This window comes from Chiloscyllium plagiosum, unplaced genomic scaffold (assembly GCF_037043375.1).
Source record: "Chiloscyllium plagiosum isolate Xiang-an unplaced genomic scaffold, Cpla_swu_hap1 HiC_scaffold_39, whole genome shotgun sequence".
NCBI lineage: Eukaryota > Metazoa > Chordata > Chondrichthyes > Orectolobiformes > Hemiscylliidae > Chiloscyllium > Chiloscyllium plagiosum.
In genome coordinates, this window is record NW_028270177.1 from 36,707,367 (window position 1) to 36,724,704 (window position 17,338).

Below are 17,338 nucleotides of genomic sequence, written 5' to 3' on the forward strand. Positions count from 1 at the left end.
AGTTACAAACGTTTAAAAGATATTTGGACAGGTACATGGTTAGGAAAGGTTTAGAGGGATATGAGCCAAACACAGGCAAACGGGATTAGTTCAATTTAGGAAACCTAAATGGCATGGACGAGTTCGGCCCAAAAGTCTGTTTCGGTGCTGTATGTCTCTATGACAGTAAGACTTCTTCATGGTCCACTTAAATAGTTGTTGTAACGTGATTGTTCATGTACCTTCAAAGAGGTATAAAGTAAGCTGCTGTAGATCACCATTTGCCACAAGACAGGATTTGATTCATAATTCATGAGACTATAAACAAAATACAGCAACAATCCTTCAGGTCACACAAGTCTACATAATCTCTCAGTGTTATAATTGTGTATATTTAATCTTATCTTGAAATAAAGAACCCAGTTCATTGTTCTATCAACCTAGATTGTTGAATTGGTATGTATGTGATTATACAAAAGGAATAAAAGAGCAGTACTATATAAATTAATTTCTTCTGTGTCAACCCCTCTCTGCACCTTCTCAACACTTATCCCTCTGACCAAGCCTCCAGGCATCATTCTAAGCTGTCCCTTTCTGGGTCAGCACCCAATTTTCATCAATGTCCTTTTGTGAAAGATCTAGGGATCTTTCAACACATCAAATTCAGGGGAAAATGCAAATCAGAGTTAGATCCGTCTTGATTTCTTACCAGGGGATCAGGATGCCGGCTAATCGTTAGATCATTAGGTCCAGACTTGCAATGCTGTAGGAGAGTGTAAACCTCATTCAGGGTCAGATTGTGGACACTTGTTGTATTAATCTTTAAAATGCGATCACCGCACCTACAGCAAAAGATAAAATAAAAACATAAGATTTATTTATTTAACTGAAGGATGATACATTTGTATCCAGACCTGAATAAATCTGAGGCAGAGTCATAAATTGTTCACCCAGCTAATAGTCCCATTGAATTCAGACAAAAAGGACAGAGAGGGCCAGTTTCTTTAATATTCTTAATGGTGTGTGCTCTCCAAGAGCAAAGTATCACTCCCAGGACATTAGGCTCATAAAGGGAGATAGGGAATATGACTGGGAGCTGGATGCTAAGTCAGAATGTGCCTTGCCTAAGTCTGCTCATGTGTCATTTTGACTTTCTTCTACTAGTCAGAGGACAGAAGATGAACAGAGGGAGGTCTCAGATGCTAAGACTGGAGAGTTTGAGCTATAGAGAGAGGCTGAATTGGTTGGGGCATTTTGCCCTGGAGCATTGGAGGCTAAGAGATGACCTTCCAGGACTTTATAAAATTATGAGGGGTATGGATAAGGTGAACAGCCAAAGTCTTTTCCCCAAGGTATGAGTCCAAAACTAGAGGGGCATAAGTTTAAGGTGGGAGGGGAAAGATTTATAAAAGGACCTGAAAGGTAACTTTCATAGAGGGTGGTGCGTATTTGGAACAGAGAAAGTGGTGGAGGCTAGTACAATTATAATACTGACTAGACATCTGTGTGGATATATCCAGGTTTCTGAAAGTGTTGAGGGCTACAGGCCAAATGCTGGCAAATGAGACAAGGTCAGATTGGGATGTCTGATCAGCACAGGCGAGTTGGACCGAGGGATCTCTCTCTGTGCTGTACAAGTCTATAATTATAGGGAGGAGGAATTAACAAGAGATGAAAAGGGTAAAGCCTCAACACTTGCATAGCCTGCTGATGGATATCTAAAAGTTTTTTTTAAAATTGTTCCACTGTCACTGTGGTGGTGTTTGATTTTGAATCTCTCCAAGGATGTGCCCCTCCCTGTCTCTCTCAACTACTCCAACCACATGAACAGGCAAGAAATCTTTGTTCCTCTAATCCAGGCTGCTTGTGAATTCCCAATGTTAATTACTCTGCCACTGGTCTTACCTTCAGTTGCCTAGATCCCTAGTTCTGGAATTCTCTTCCTACGACTCTCACCTTGCTTTCTCCACTGAATACATTTGTCAGTGAAATGTTCAATTGATCTGTTTTTGATTGTGTGGGTCTGGTAACTGATCTGTGCTAATTTTGATGGATTGATTAAGTCTGGGTGTGGATTAAGAGCCAATTAAACAGATCGCACTGAAGCTACCAGAAGTTAAGGCTGGGCTAAGTACGAGTAAAAAGATGTTTTAAAACTTTAACAAATAGACCTTCTGTATGTTTAGGAATTAGTGCTATCTCTTCAGAAATATTTAAAACAAATCTGTGAAACACAACAAAAACAGAAATTGCTGGAGAAACTCAACAGGTCTGGCAGCATCTGTGGGGAGCAGACAGAATTAACATTTCGGGTCCAGTGATTCTTTTCAGAATTCTTCATTCTAAAGAAGATTCATTAGACCCAAAACATTGGCTTTGCTTTCTCTCCACGGATGCTGCAAAATCTGCAGTGTTTTTCCAACAATTTTTCTATTTTAATGTTTCTAATTTTCCAGCATCTGCAGTTGTTTGGGGTTTATTTTTTGTTCACTGTGAAACACAATATTGAGCAGCAGTGACTTGAGTTATGTGTGGTCTCTGAGAAAAGCAGGACTACTCCGCGAAAAATAATTCAACACTTGTCTTCTGTGGAGCTTTTTCAATGCAATTAGCAATGGAGAGAGCCCACAGAGCAGTGGGTAAGAAACTCAACCCAGTCTTGCAAGGAGCTGGCTCAGTCACTCAAGCGTCTTGTTACCCATTCAAGCTGAACTTCTCAGTGTTTGAGGCTTTAATCAATATAGGCTGACGTTGCAGTGTTGAGGGGGTGCTGCACTGCCAGTGATATCTTGCAGATCAGATGTTAAACCAAGACTGTACCTAACTCTTGAGAAAGATGTAAAAGATCTAATGACTCTATTTGAAGATGGAAATGTTGTATAAGGCAGCCAGTATCAGTTAACTGACCTCTTGAGATAATCACTGCCCTTCAGAATATAAAGGACTGTGTACCTCCAGGAGCCACCTCTCAGGAAATGTGAATGCATTGGAGAGAGTGCAGAAGTGAATTACAAGACTCATTTCAGGAATGAGAAATTTCAGCTATGAAGATTATTCTTCTTGGAGAGAAGGCAGCTGAGAGGACTATAAGATATAGGAGTAGAATTAGGCAGTTGGCCCATTGGGCCTGCTCCACCATTCAGTCATGGCTAATATGTTTCTCAACCTCATCATCCTACCCTCCCCATGAAACTCTCAATCCCCTTACTCATCAAGAACCCAATTAAATACAGACAATGACTTGGCTTCCACAGCCCTCCGCAGTAATGAGTTCTACAGATTAGCCACCCTCTGGCTGCAGAAATTCCATCTCATTTCACTTCTAAAGGCTCATGTCTTCACTCTCAGGCTGTGCCCTTGGATCCTTGTCTCTCCTCCTAGTGGAAGCATCTTCTCTATGTCCACTCTATCCAGGCGCTCCGTATTCTTTAAGTTTTAACAAGATTCCTCCTCATCCTTCTAAACTCCAAGTACAGACCCAGAGTTCTCAGCAGCTCCTCGTCTAACAAGAGTTTCATCCCCGTGATCCCCTCCAATTACAGGGCCCAAAGCTACTCACCATTTTCCAAATGCAATCTGACCAGAGCCTTTTTTTTTGGCTACAGCGGTACATGTCTGCTCTTGTATTCAAACTCTCTTGAAATTAATGCCAGCATTTCATTTGCCTTCCTAACTGCCAAATGAACCTGCATAATAATAACTTTAAATTAATCCTGAACTAAGTCTGTTAAGTCCCTGTCCCGAAGCCTTTCTGTATTTAGAAAATAGTCTATGCCTTTATTCCTCCTACCAAAGTGTGTAGCCTCACACTTTCCCAAATTCCATCTGCCACTTCTTTGCCACTCTCCTAGTCTGTCCAAGTCATTCTACAGCCTTCTGACCTCCTCAACACTACCTGTTCCTCCACCTATTTTTGCACCACCTGCAAACATAGCAACAGTGCCCTCAGTTCCTTCGTCCAGATCATTAAAGGAGATTTGATTGACATTTTCAAAATCACACATGGGTTGAACAGAGTAAATAGAGGGAATCTGTTCCTGTTAATGAGCTTTGATAACATCTCTTGAGTTAGTGAAAGCTGCTACAGAAATGTAGTCTTTCTCTCTTGCTTTCTTGAGACTTGGTGATGCCAACTGGAGAATTGGGTGAAACCTCAGAATGTTTAGTATCTTTGCCTCGTCTCACACAACCCAAGAGCAGAAACCCTGCGTCTAGTCACATTGAGGTCTCCATGTAATTCACCAATCACTGCTGCTACTGCTGCAATGTGAGATACTCTGGGTCAATTTATCCAGTATATTTCCAACTCTTACCGGAGTCTCCCATCCAGATGTGCTACAGATCCCGGAGAGAGAGTGTGGATATAAATGCCAGATGGTTGCAGGGGTGTGCACACGCTGCACAACCCGATTCCCAAACCAACACCATCCTCTGAGGAAAGAGAAACAGCATTAGAAACTATACATTTCACCAGAACCAACTCCAAAGAATGCTGCTTCCTCCTTTCCGACCAGAGAGTGAAGTGGATTAGATTTCAACCAATAAACAACTTCAATGAAATGAAATCCGATAGGACTGGAGAAACTCAGCTGATCTTGCAGCTTCTGTCGAGAGAGAAAAACAGAATTAATGTTTCAAATCCAGTAAGATTCTTCTTTGGAACTTCTACAAACCTCAATATCAAAGATTTGCTACTGATAAAATTACTAGTCACTTGGGAAAGTGAAGGTTAATTAAAGAAAGCCAGAGCAGATTTATTAAAAGTGAATTGTATTTAACACAATTTAATTAACATATTGGAGTTCTTTGTTGAGGCAAGAGAGAGGGGTGTTGAAGGTATTGCTGTGGTTGTGGTGTACGTGGACTTGTAAAAGGATAAAGGGCTGCCTGACAGACTAGTGAGCAAAGTTATAGCTCACGGGGAAAAAAGGAGCAGGAGCAAGATGACAGTGTGAGAAGAAACAGAGTATAGTGATTAAAGAATGTTTTTTTCAGACAGGAGGAGTTTTAAAGTGGAATTCCCTAGGGATTGGTGTTGGAATTCCCTAGGGATTGGTGTTGGAATTCTTGCTCTTCTGAATCTATTAGTAACCTGAATTTTGGGGTACACCGCACTGTTTCAAAATTCATGGATGGTATGAATTACAAGTTTAGAACTTCAAACGAATGCATGTTTTGTGAAACGGGTGGACAAGCAGCAGATGAAATTTAAGGTGGAGAACTTGAAGCGGTTCAGCTTGGTAGGAAGCATGTGGAAAGGTGAGAGTAAACAAAGGTTGCAAATCTAAGCTAGGTACTCGAGTAGAGAGGCATGAGCAGAAACCCAGGAATGGTGGCAGAACAGGTTGAGAGTGTTATTAACGAAATCTAGGCTTTCTTTATAAGAGCCTGGAATACAATCATAAGGAAGTTAGGTTAAGCTTGAACAGAATATTAATTTAAACCTCACTATTGCATCCAGTGCTCGGCACCACATTTAGGAACGATGTGAGAGGGTGCAAAAATGTTCACACACGTTGTCACAAGTAACTGAAGTATCCAACTTCAGTTACTTGGATACATTGGAGAAGCTGGCACTATCTTCTTTGGAGAAGAGAAACTTGAGAGACTTGGAGAGGTATCAGAACCACGAGGAGTCTGGACAGTGTAAATAAAGAGAAACTGTTCCCATTGTTGGAAGGATCAAAAGTCAGAGGGATTTACAGTAATTGGCAAAGAGCCAATGGGTGACATGACAAAAAATGTTTCATACAGTGAGTGGTTAAGGCTGGAGTGCGCTGCTTGAGACTGGGGTCGAGGTCAATTCATTCCTGGCTTTCAAGCCAGAGTTGGATCATTGCCTGAGAAGGGAGAACATGCAGGGGTTACACCAAGGGCTTGGGGATTGGTTCTAAGCAAACTACTCCTTATGGGGAGCTGGTGCCGACATGATGGCCGAATGGCCTCTTTCAGATCTTGAACCATTCTGAGATTTTCTGTGCGCTAACCATTTTGCATCAATTCAATCTTTCAATAATTATAACTGGTTAATTTGACCCCATTTGCTACAATCCATAAGTTGAAGGCTTCTGTAGAGGGAAGGCAAAGAAAAGGACTTGCATTTATGTAGCACCTTTCATGACCTCAGGACAACCCAAATTAATTAAACTAAGGAGCTATTTACTGTTACAGCCAGCACTGCTGAGAGATGGAAAACAGAGGCATCAAGGTTCACACAAACAGCCAAGTGATGTTAACTCAGGAATAAACATTGGCCATCAGTAAACTCCCCTGATCTTTGTGCCATTTGTCTTTTATCACCGTCTGAGAGGGTAGCAGGGATTTAGGGTGAACAGTTTACCTGAAAGATGGCACCTCTGACAGCGCAGCACTCCCTTGGTATTTCACTGCAGTGTCAGTATGGAAATTAACTCAGAGGTGCAGAGTGACATTGCTGAGCTAATGTAAAACCATGATGGTATAACTCATTAGATGGCAGGGGTGCTCTGAGTATTTTGAGACCAGTAAGTCAACGTAACATATCTAAGTGTATTGAAGGTCCTGGGTGTCTGCCAAAGAAGTTTGTGCATATATTTATGCACTTGTGAATATACCTGAGTTTTTAAAATATGTTTTAAAGTTATTTGTGTCTATATTTAAGGGAAATTCATTTTATGCTCCTAGCAAAGAGTGTAAAGACCATTTCTAGAGAAATGTACTTTAGGAAATTATATTTCTGGTTACCATTCTTAAAAACAATCTGTTTGCAATAAGTAGCTGGTTCCTTATTTTATTTTAACCTGAGTTCATCAGTCAGATAAATTAAGGACTTGGAATCATTTGATAAGTTTTTTTTCACGTTTGTGATGACTCTGGGAATAGTGGAGTTTGATACCCAGCACACTGCCCCCAGTGCATCGTGACAACAGCCTGCATTAGGCATAGACACCAATCACAATGTTCAATCACTCACAAAGGTGATATCAAGGAAAATGTCTTCAGGCAGCAAATGATTAAAGTCAGCCCTGTCAGAAAGTGTGACAGAGTCAGCTTCAACTAGGACATTCAGAAGAAACTTAGACGACTCTGAACTGAGGGAATATGGGGAATTATGGGGAGAAGGCAGGAGAATCCCCATTTGTGACAAACGTACTCTGCAGGGTATCATGTAAATAATAGTTTTCAAATGACAATGTGCTAACAAGAAGAGAAATTAAATATGGAGGACAAGCACAGTTTTTAATTTTTGTTGTGCTGGAATAGACATATTCCTAAACCATGAGAAAGGTGAGTGTGAGAATTCTACTGAAACTTCTGTGGTTGTGTGTTTAATGGATTAACTTGCTTGACCACCAGAGAGCAGAAAGCATCAATCTTGAGGCTTCAGACTGGCCTCACACATATGTACCAGATTCAGCAGAGGTTCAGGTGGCCTCCCTGAAAGTCATTCGTGGATTCGACAACTTGTGTTAACGATCTAGATTATTCCCATTGTTCTATTTTCCATTTTTCTACTGCAAACCCAGATTGCTTGAACTAACTTTCACTATTTGATGTAACCTTTGCCTCACTAATCTACTATCGAAACTTAAATCTGATGAAAGGCTTATGCCCGAAATATCGGCTCTCCTGCTCCTCAGGTGCTGCCTGGCTGGCTGTGCTTTTCGACGCTGATCTCCAGCATCTGCAGTCCTCACTTTCTCCTTAAATCAGACAGCCAGTGAACAATTACAATTTATTTCTGGAGATTCAATTGCTTACCCTTGAATAAGGCGACCTCCATAATAATCCTGTCATTAGGATGTGGTGTCTTTTGTAGGAACAGCATGTTATCCAGTTCCGAACTTGAACAGGTTCCTCTGCTAAAGTCAGCAGTCGAACTGGTTGACCATGAGCGGCTCAGATGTTCAGCTCCTGACTGGCCCTGACTGAGGCCGGGGCTCCTTAAACAAGTCCTGACTGTTAATGTAAGTACTCCTTTCCTCACGTGCTATGTTTAAAAAAAACATAATGAAAACGCATTAAAGGTCTATAAAAACAAACATTCAATAAATAATTTAAAATGTCATACTGTAAAATGAAAAGACTAACCTTAAATATTTGTATAGCTTCATCATGGGTTAATTCATTCATCAAAACTCCATTCACCTCAAGTATTTCATCTCCTATGTAGGAGGGAGATTGACAGTAAAAACATGTATAAATGTTCTGCATCTGTCTCACAGAGTGGAAGAGTATCAAAAAAAGGCTTCATATCTCAAAAAGTAAGATATATAAATGGAAAGAAATCGACTTGGTCTTTCTGAGCTGTTGAATCGGAATCCAACGTCCGTACCCAACATTGGTCAGATCCAATTTCCAGCTGTCTGCCAACCTAAAGAAACCTGTGATCGACATTGTCCATTTCCCACCTGCTTTCTGCTCAATCATCTGAATGGAATAGGACCGGTCAGAGTCCACGAAGTCCACTTAGAAAACCCCCAGCCATGCTCCCAACCCCAGCCTGCTGCCATTATTAATAGTTGTTCCCCAAGGAACAGTAAGGTTAGTTGTCCCCTTTGTCCTTCAGGGAGTAAACTGGCTCCAGTGCATACTCATCCAGTGATGAACTTACTTTGCTTCCATTTGTTTGGTTTCCATGGAAATGAACTTAGACAGGTTCTGTAATGAGTAAATGATCTGAATGAAGATGACCCTCAATTAATTTGTGATAACCTGTTTTGTGCATAATAGGCAACATATACCTTAAGGTGCATTTGAACAGTTTGACATGTTACGTGTTCTCAGTGATAACGCATTGAAGTTGTGTACCTAACAGATTACATTAAAATGAATGGAATAATTATTACAGACAATTAATGTATCATTCCTTCCTTAGCATTTAAACCACATCCCAACACCATCCCTACTGGTGTAATTCTGAAGATGTGTCACTGGACTCGAAACATTAACTTTGTTTCTCTCCCCGGAAATGCTGCCAGGCCCTGCTGAGTTTCTCCCAGTATCATCTCCCATCTTCAGGGTTTAATTCCATCTGTCACTGATCTCATAATGGTTATTCATGTAATTCCTAGCACTCCCCAGATCGTTCCATTTCTGTTGTCCCACAGTTGAACACCTCTGTCCTCTGACGGTAAGGCAGAAAAAGAAACAAGGAGATATGCTTATTTTTGAAAGAAAAAATAACTGGAACTTCATGCATTTTACAGCCTTCTGAACTCGATGTTCAGTTCAGCAATTTCCAGTTGTAAACTCTGAACCTTTTTGTTTCCTTGTTTTGTCAGCAGTAAACATGTTCCAGGTGTAGATGAGGCCACACCTGGAGTACTGGGTGCAGTTTTGGTCTCCTTACTTGAGAAAGGATGTACTGACACTGGAAGGGGGTGCAGAGGAGGTTCACTGGGTTGATTCCAGAGTTGAAGGGGTTGGCTTATGAGGAGAGAGTGAGTAAGCTGGGAATATATTCATGGGAATTCAGAAGAATGGGGGAGGGGATCTTATAGAAACATATACAATTATGAAGGGAATTGGTAAGATAGAAGCAGGGAGGTTGTTCGTACAGACGGGTGAGACTAGAATTAGGGAGCATAGCCTCAAAATAAGGGGGAGCAGATTTTGGACTGGTTCATGGGGTGATGTGGCTCAGGGCCACCATACATATTGGGAAAAACCTAGACAATGCCTTCAATAAAGCCTGGACAAGCATATGCAGTCTTAACCTCAACTATCCCGAGATATTTATCACAAGATCTTTTTCCCTGGGGTGGGGGATTCCAGAACTGGAGGGCCTAGGTTTAGGGTGAGAGGGGAAAGATATAAAAGGGACCCAAGGAGTAACTTTTTCACACAGAGGGTGATGCATGTATGGAATGAGCTGCCAGAGGAAGTGGTGGAGGCTGGTACAATTACAGCATTTAAAAGGCATTTGGATGGGTACATGAATAGGAAGGGTTTGGAGGGATGTGGGCCAAGTGTTGGAAAATGGGAGTAGGTTAGGATCAGGATTTCTGGTCAGCATGGACGAATTGGATCGAAGGGTTGTTTCCGTGCTGCACATCTCTATGACTCTATACATATATCGCTATATGATTGATCCATAAAATTAAATAATCCAAGTTGTTTTTCAGAACAATATCATACGAATGAGGAAACTATACTGGTATGCATTTATGTTCATGGTTTTATGCTTTGACATCTGCTGAAAAGGCCTACATGAATATAAGACAACAACTCAACACACTAAAGTAATTTCCAAACCAAAATAGCAATGATTGCTTGGGCACACACGTGTACTGGGCCTGGGCGCTGAATCTGATGACAAAACTGTTCAACGCAGCTTCAGCATCATCACCATGAAACAGGAACAAATTTAGTCAATGGTAATAATGCTGAAAAATTCAAAATCTAACGGTTAAGTGCATAGATTTGCTCCAGATTAAATGAATAACCATACATGTGACGGGGTCTTGTGGAAAAAAAGCCTAGATTTTGAACAAGAAACGTAGATAAGACAAAAACCATAGATCGAGGTGGAAACATGTAGGAGTGGCAATGTTGCACAGGGATGTCAGCAGCAATTGCTGGTGGTTTGCTCCCCTGCCTCAGCCTCCAGCTCTACCCCAGATGACCCACCGCCCACACCACAGTCTGCAGCAAATGGAGTCACCACAAGCACTCGGGGAGGCTGCCAGTTTCCTCACCTGCTAGGAAATCAGTTGATCACCCTGGTGGTTGGATCAGGCCCTTTTATGTGGTTTTTAATTGACCACATTAGGGCCTTTTAAGTGGTGGTTGATCATGGAGGTCCCCTCTCATATTAGGCCAGGCACCACGAGTTGCACTCAGGCATTTACAGGCCAGCAGTCCCAAACAGACACCAGGGTCCTAGAAGCAGGGGTCCTGCCTACCAGCCACGAGCCACCAACCAACCACCAGTGCTATGTCACCTGCCTCTACAGCCCAGGGCCAGGATCAGGATCAATGCTGCACCTAGGCCGGATCTGAATAATGGTTGGGGAGGGGGTTGGAGCGACAGGGAAGGTGTAGGGGTGGTGGGGAAGAGGTTTGGGGGAGGTGGGGGACAGTGTGGTGGTTTATGGCGGATCTCCGGCAACAAGACCACATCTTGTTTCCCAGGCAATGTTCCCTCAAAGTTGGATGGTCAGGCAACAGCTCAGAGTGCCCTCACAACCCAAATGAGATGCCGATGCATTGAATTCCACTTTGCTGCATCGTAAGCACCTCGTAAGAAAATAAGAGGGAATGCGGCTGTCATTGAGAGGTGGTCACCTTCCTGACGTCAGGTCCCTTATTTGGATAAAGGAACCCCGTGGTATAGGAGTCTGTAAGGAACACTACATGAGCCCCTGACCCAGTACAGGTTATACCAGAGACATTATCTGACAGTCCGAAAGGCTTTGACTGGCAGAAGTGTGAGAAGACAGTCCTGCCTGCCACTGCCTTAATTGGGGCAGGCTTGGGAAGGAAGTGGGACAACCCCCTCACTGCTCTCATGTTTGACTGAATGAATTCTCACCATTGAACTAATCAAGGGGCGGGCACAAACTTCTACTCCCATGTTCTTTCTGAAGGGATTCCCAGAGTTTGGGACTGAGACTCCTGAAGAACTCGACCTCCTTTAGTGTGGCAAAGAAAGTTGGGAGGGTCTCACATTAGAGGACAATGATGGAGATCTAAGAGTTCTTGAAGAATTATTGGACTGGAAGATGGTACAGAGTTAGGAGGTGGGAAGTCATGAAGGACAGGATTTTGGTATGACTGACGATTAATCACTGGTGTAATGAAGGAGATATTAGTAACACCTTTGGATGGGTAATCTAGAGAGGCAGGCCAATGTTCTGGAGAAATGGGTTCAGATCTCACCATGGCAGATGGTGCAATCTGAATCAGAAAAAAATCCGCAGAAGAAAGCTAGCCAATGGCAATCCATAATGTCATTTAAAAAACCTGTCTGGTTCACTCATATTCTTCAGGGAAAGGAGTCTGTCATCATTACCTGGCCTGGCCGACATGTGACTCAAAGTAATATAGAACAGTCCAGCACAGTAGAGGCCTTTGGCCCTCGATGTTATGCTGACCTTTTATCTTACTCTAAGAATGAACATACATACCTTTTATTTTACTGTCTTCCATGTGATATCCAAGAGTCGCTTAAATGTCCCTCATGTATCTGTCTCTACTACCCCCGCTGGTTGGGTTACCTGCTTGATGGCAATAAATGGTGGTCTGGCTAGTAACACCCACATCCTATCAACAAATAAGATCATCTCAGCTCCTGAGAGAGTCTGCCTTTCAACCTATGGCTGAAGAGTGTTCCTGGAGGAGGAAACGAAGCTCCTGAATGTGTGCCTTTGACCCCTACCTTGAGACAAAGGGAGATTGGAAAGGGTTATGCACACTGAGCTGAAAATCATCAGAGTCACAGTTCCTTTCCCCTCCGTACAGTATTCCCTCCTCTCCCTAGGCGCTGGTTCATTTATCTTATTCATTCATTGGATGGTGGCATCGCTGGGTGGGCCAACATTTACTGCCCATCCCTAATTGTCCTTCAGAAGATGGTGGGGAGCTGGCTTCTTAAACTGTTGTAGTCTATTTGATGTGCAATGATCCCTTAGTGCCTTTGAAGGAACAGTGATATATTTCCAGTGTGAGTGAGTTGCTTGGGATGGAACTTTGGTGTTCCCATGTATCTGTTGCCCTTGTCCTTCTTGATGGAGATGATCATGAGTTTTAAACATGCTATCCAAAGAATGTTGGTGAATATCTGCAGTGCATCTTATTGATAGTACACACTGTTGCTACTGACTGTCAATGGTAGAGGGAGTGGATGTTAGTGGATGTGGGTCAAAAAGTGTGGTGCTGGAAACACACAGCAGGTCAGGCAGCATCCGAGGAGCAGGAGAGTTGATTTTTCAGACATAAGCCCTTCATCAGGAATGGGGAGGCGGGGAGAGCTAATGGAGCAGAGAGATAAATGGGAGGGGGTGGGGATGGAGGGAAGGAGCTTGGAAGGTGACAGGTAGATGAAGGTGGGGGGGTGATGGTGATAGGTTGGTGTGGAGGGTGGAGTGAATAGGTGGGAAAGAAGATGGACAAGGGAGGACCGTTCGAGAGAGCTGTGCCGAGTTGGAAAGTTGGATCTGGAATGAGGCGGGGGGAAGGGAGATGAGGAAACTGGTGAAATCAACATTGATGCCCCCAAGATGTTTGTTATAGGGGATTCAGTGATGGTAACATTATTGAATTCCAAGGGGCTGTGATCAGATTGTCTCTTATTGGTGATGGTCATTTCTTGACATTTGTGTGGCATTTGCTATTTGTCAGCTCAACCTGGATGATGTCTAGATCTTGCTGCATTTGGATCTAGACTGTGTCAGTGTCTGAGGAGATGCAAATGGTGCTGAACATTTTGCAATCATTGCAAATCATTCCTCCTCCAGGTTTAAGCGGATTGATATTTATATGGCTAATCCAGTTCAGTTTCTGGTTAATGGTAAACCCCAGGATGTTGATATTGGGAATTATGTTTTCATAACACATTGAATATCAGGAGCTATTTATGTTGTGCAAATGTGTGACTGACGTCCAACAGCTACAACCATCTTCCTTTATGATTTCAACCAGTGGGGAACATTCCCCCAAATCCCATTTTGCAGGGGTTCCTTGATGCTACACTTGGTAAAATGTGGCCTTGATATCAAGGACAGTTACTCTCGCCTCGTGTCTGGAATTCCGCTGTTTGAGTCATGTTTGAACCAAGGCTGTAATGAGGTCAGGAGCTGAGTGGCCCTGGTGGAACCCAAACTGGGCGTCACTGAGCAGTTTATTGCTGAGCAGGTGCTGCTTGATATCACTGTTAATGACACCTTCGTTCTCTTTACAGACGATTGAGGGAAGACTAATCTGGGGTCAACTGGCCTGGTTGATTTGTCCTGTGTTTGGTGCACAGGGCATACTTTTTTTTTAGATTACTTACAGTGTGGAAACAGGCCCTTCGGTCCAACAAGTCCACACCGACCCGCAACCCACCCAAACCCATTTCCCTACACCTAACACTATGGGCAATTTAGCATGGGCAATTCACCTGACCTGCACATTTTTTGGACTGTGGGAGGAAACCGGAGCACCCGGAGGAAACCCACGCAGACACGGGGAGAACGTGCAAACTCCACACAGTCAGTCGCCTGAGGCGGGAATTGAACCCGGGTCTCTGGTGCTGTGAGGCAGCAGTGCTAACCACTGTGCCACCGTGCCACCCAAACTTGGACGATGTTCCACATTGTCGGGTAGATGCTGATGTTATAACTGTACTGGAAGGGCTTGACCAGAGCAACGGCAAGTTCTGGAGCACACGTCTTCAGTTCTTTTGCCGGACCCAAAGACTTTGCATCATCCAGTGCCTACAACCTTTTCTTGATTTCATGTGAGGTGAATAAAAATGACTGTAGGCTGGTATGACTGTGATGCTGGGAATCACTGGAGGAGGCTGAGATGGATCATCCACTCAATACTCCTGGCTGAAGATTGTTATGTATGCTTCAGCCTTATCCTTTTCATTGATATTCTGGGCTCTTCAAACATTGAGGAGTTTGTGGAGTCTCCTCCTCCAGTGAGTTAATTGTTTACCACCATGAAGTGATACAGTTCAAGAGCTGCATTTTGACTCTAATATGTAAGTGGCCATTTAAATATAGGTGAACCATGAGGAGCAACAGAGCAAAGTTAGCTGTTGTCCTTACTATCCTTGTCTTATCATTTTTACGGTCATGAGTACTGGATCAGCCATGACTGTATTATTTCTAGAGTGGGCTGTTCGTATTTCTTATGGTTTTATAGATATCCAATCAATCTCTGTCTAATACAAGGCCCGGAATAGTGATCAGGAACTGATCTCTCCCTCCCTCTGGGTGCTCTAGCCAATTGTTATTTCCCTGATATCTTCCAACTCAAAATAACAGCTTCCACACGAAGCAGTGTTTGACTTAGGGAGCTTTCTCAACTGCAGACTGCTTTTACCACTGAGTTTGCATTTCCACAGTAACAGCAGCGTCGCTGTGAAGCAGACTCATCCTTTATGACTGTCAGTAGCATTTGATATTATTTGTTCCTGAACTTCCTCCAACATCTTGAATCCATTGTGCCGCTGGCTGGGACATCTCTTACCTGCTTCCACTCAGATTCCCAGTCACAGGTAGAATATGGCAACATGGCAAATGGTGAAATTTGCCGATTGTTGGGTAAAACCCATCTGGTTCATGAATGTCCTTTAGGAAAGGAAATCCGTCATCCAACTGCAGGTGGTTTCAGACCAATAGCAATGTGATTGACTCATAACTGCCCTCTGAGATGGGCAATAAATGCTGATCTTACAAACGCTGCCCTTAGCCCGTGAATAAATAAACGAAAACAGATGAAAACTGTACCCAGTACTCCAGGTGTAATCTCAACAAGACATTCCTACTACTGTCCTTGAATTGTTTCGGTATGGAGGCTAACATCACACTTTGTCTCTTTTTTTTATAATTAGTAAATAAAGGGAAACTATTTTGTTGAACAACAGTTTTTTCATGTCCTTATGATTTTTCTCCGTTGTTGCACCTTGCTGACTTTAATTTCTTTGCACCTTGCCTTTAATTTCTCCAGATTCTTGGGAAGTCCTAATGGACTAACAAGCCCAGTACAATACCTATACTGATAACTAAAAATCTTATTAAAGAAACAGATGCTGAAAAAAATAGATAACTAATAGTTTTCTAATAAAGTTCTTTGTTGTGTTTCATGCAAGTGAACCACCCAAGCCAATCCAATAGTTACTCTGGAGGTCATACCTTCCCTCAGTCTGCCATCAGCAGCTGCTGCTCCTTCTGGGTATATTGTCTTTACAAAAATACCCATTGGTCCGTACACACTGTCTCTTCCTCCGACCACACTGAAGCCCAGTCCCTGGGAGATCACATTCCTCAGTTAGACAGTAGAACATTCTCAGAAATATACATTAATAACATTAACATCCTTCTAGCACCATGCCATATTTATACACCTCAGAAGTGGTCACACATGAAATTATTTTTGAAATATATTTGCTAAGGGAATGAAATTGGACCTTTTACTATTGATGTCACAACCGTAAACCAGGTGCAATGAGATCTTATTTTGTTTCATAGCCAACGACCCTCTGACTTGAGCCATGTAGACTGAGTTGTGCATCAATACCCTGTGAAATCCCTGACATAACTGACCAAGTGGATTGCCAGGGAAACTGAAGATTCAAATGAGCAGTTCCCCTGCATCTGGATTCATAAAAAGAATGCAGTAAAGTCACTTAATTTATACGGTTCCACTTTGGTTAAGATAACTGTTACTAACAAACTGTTAGATTTAAAAACCTTCTCCTGGGTAACTATTAAACTGACCATCCTAACAGGAGACAGTGAGGACTGCAGATGCTGGAAAGTCAGAGTAGATAGAGTGTGGCACTGGAAAATGCACAGCAGGTCAGGCAGCATCTGAAGAACAAGAGAGTCAATGTTTCAGGCTTGACCCACTGTGTTTCTTCCAGCACCACACTTTATCGACTCTGACCATTCAAACAACCACGCAACATGTCAACAACATCGTCCCTCCATGACTCTCACAGTCATCACCCTCGATCAGAGCCCCCAGCCAACATGATTCCGCCGCCAACACCCTATCCTAAACAGGACCCAGCTCCCTTCACCTCTAACCTGAAACCCTAGGCCTGAAATGCCACTACCCACCAGACCATATCCCCTCCTCTCCCTGCTGATCTGACAAACCCCTCTTTGTCAGACAAAACACAACTCTCACACCAGACCCTACTCCCAATTCTTCCTGCCAAACCCGTCAACTCCATGACCCCCCATGCAGAAACCTCCCAAGCACCCCATCTGGAACCCAGGAATCCTCCCCACTTGGTTCCCTAGAGCCCTACCCACCTGGCACTCTGCCCATCTGGAGCCCTACCCACCTGGTACCCTGGGACCTTACCCACCTGGCACTCTGGCACCCTATCTACCTAGCACTCTCCCTATCTGGTACCTTGGAACTCTTAACTAACTACTATTGTCACCCTCCACTTACCTATATATCCTTTGAAGCAGTCGTTGTTGAATTAATTGCTAAATTAAAGAAAAAAATACTAGATTTCAGATAAAAATCACCCCTTAATACTTCCACACTCACCAACTCCCAGTACAGCCAGGTTATTTGTGGGAGCCTATTGAATGCAAGTGCTCCATTTCCTACATAACACTGTGGATACATTTCAAAACATACATCAAAGTGACACCTGCTGGTTGTGAAAATGCAAGTCACTTTTGTTTAAAAAAGAATTGGCTTC

The 17,338-nt window shown here is 43.0% G+C and overlaps 1 protein-coding gene across 3 annotated transcripts in view; it reads right to left on the minus strand.

Annotated features, from left to right (window-relative positions):
• The window catches only part of il16 (interleukin 16), a 215,368-nt gene that overhangs the window by 57,458 nt on the left and 140,572 nt on the right, over positions 1 to 17,338 (minus strand). For all 3 annotated transcript variants that reach the window (XM_087981256.1, XM_087981255.1, XM_087981254.1), the window contains 5 exons: positions 15,807 to 15,921; positions 8,050 to 8,123; positions 7,720 to 7,948; positions 4,293 to 4,410; positions 689 to 821 (listed from right to left, as the gene is read on the minus strand). In XM_087981256.1, the coding sequence (XP_087837382.1) occupies positions 689 to 821; positions 4,293 to 4,410; positions 7,720 to 7,948; positions 8,050 to 8,123; positions 15,807 to 15,921 (669 nt within the window). The remainder of the gene's footprint in view (positions 1 to 688; positions 822 to 4,292; positions 4,411 to 7,719; positions 7,949 to 8,049; positions 8,124 to 15,806; positions 15,922 to 17,338) is intronic.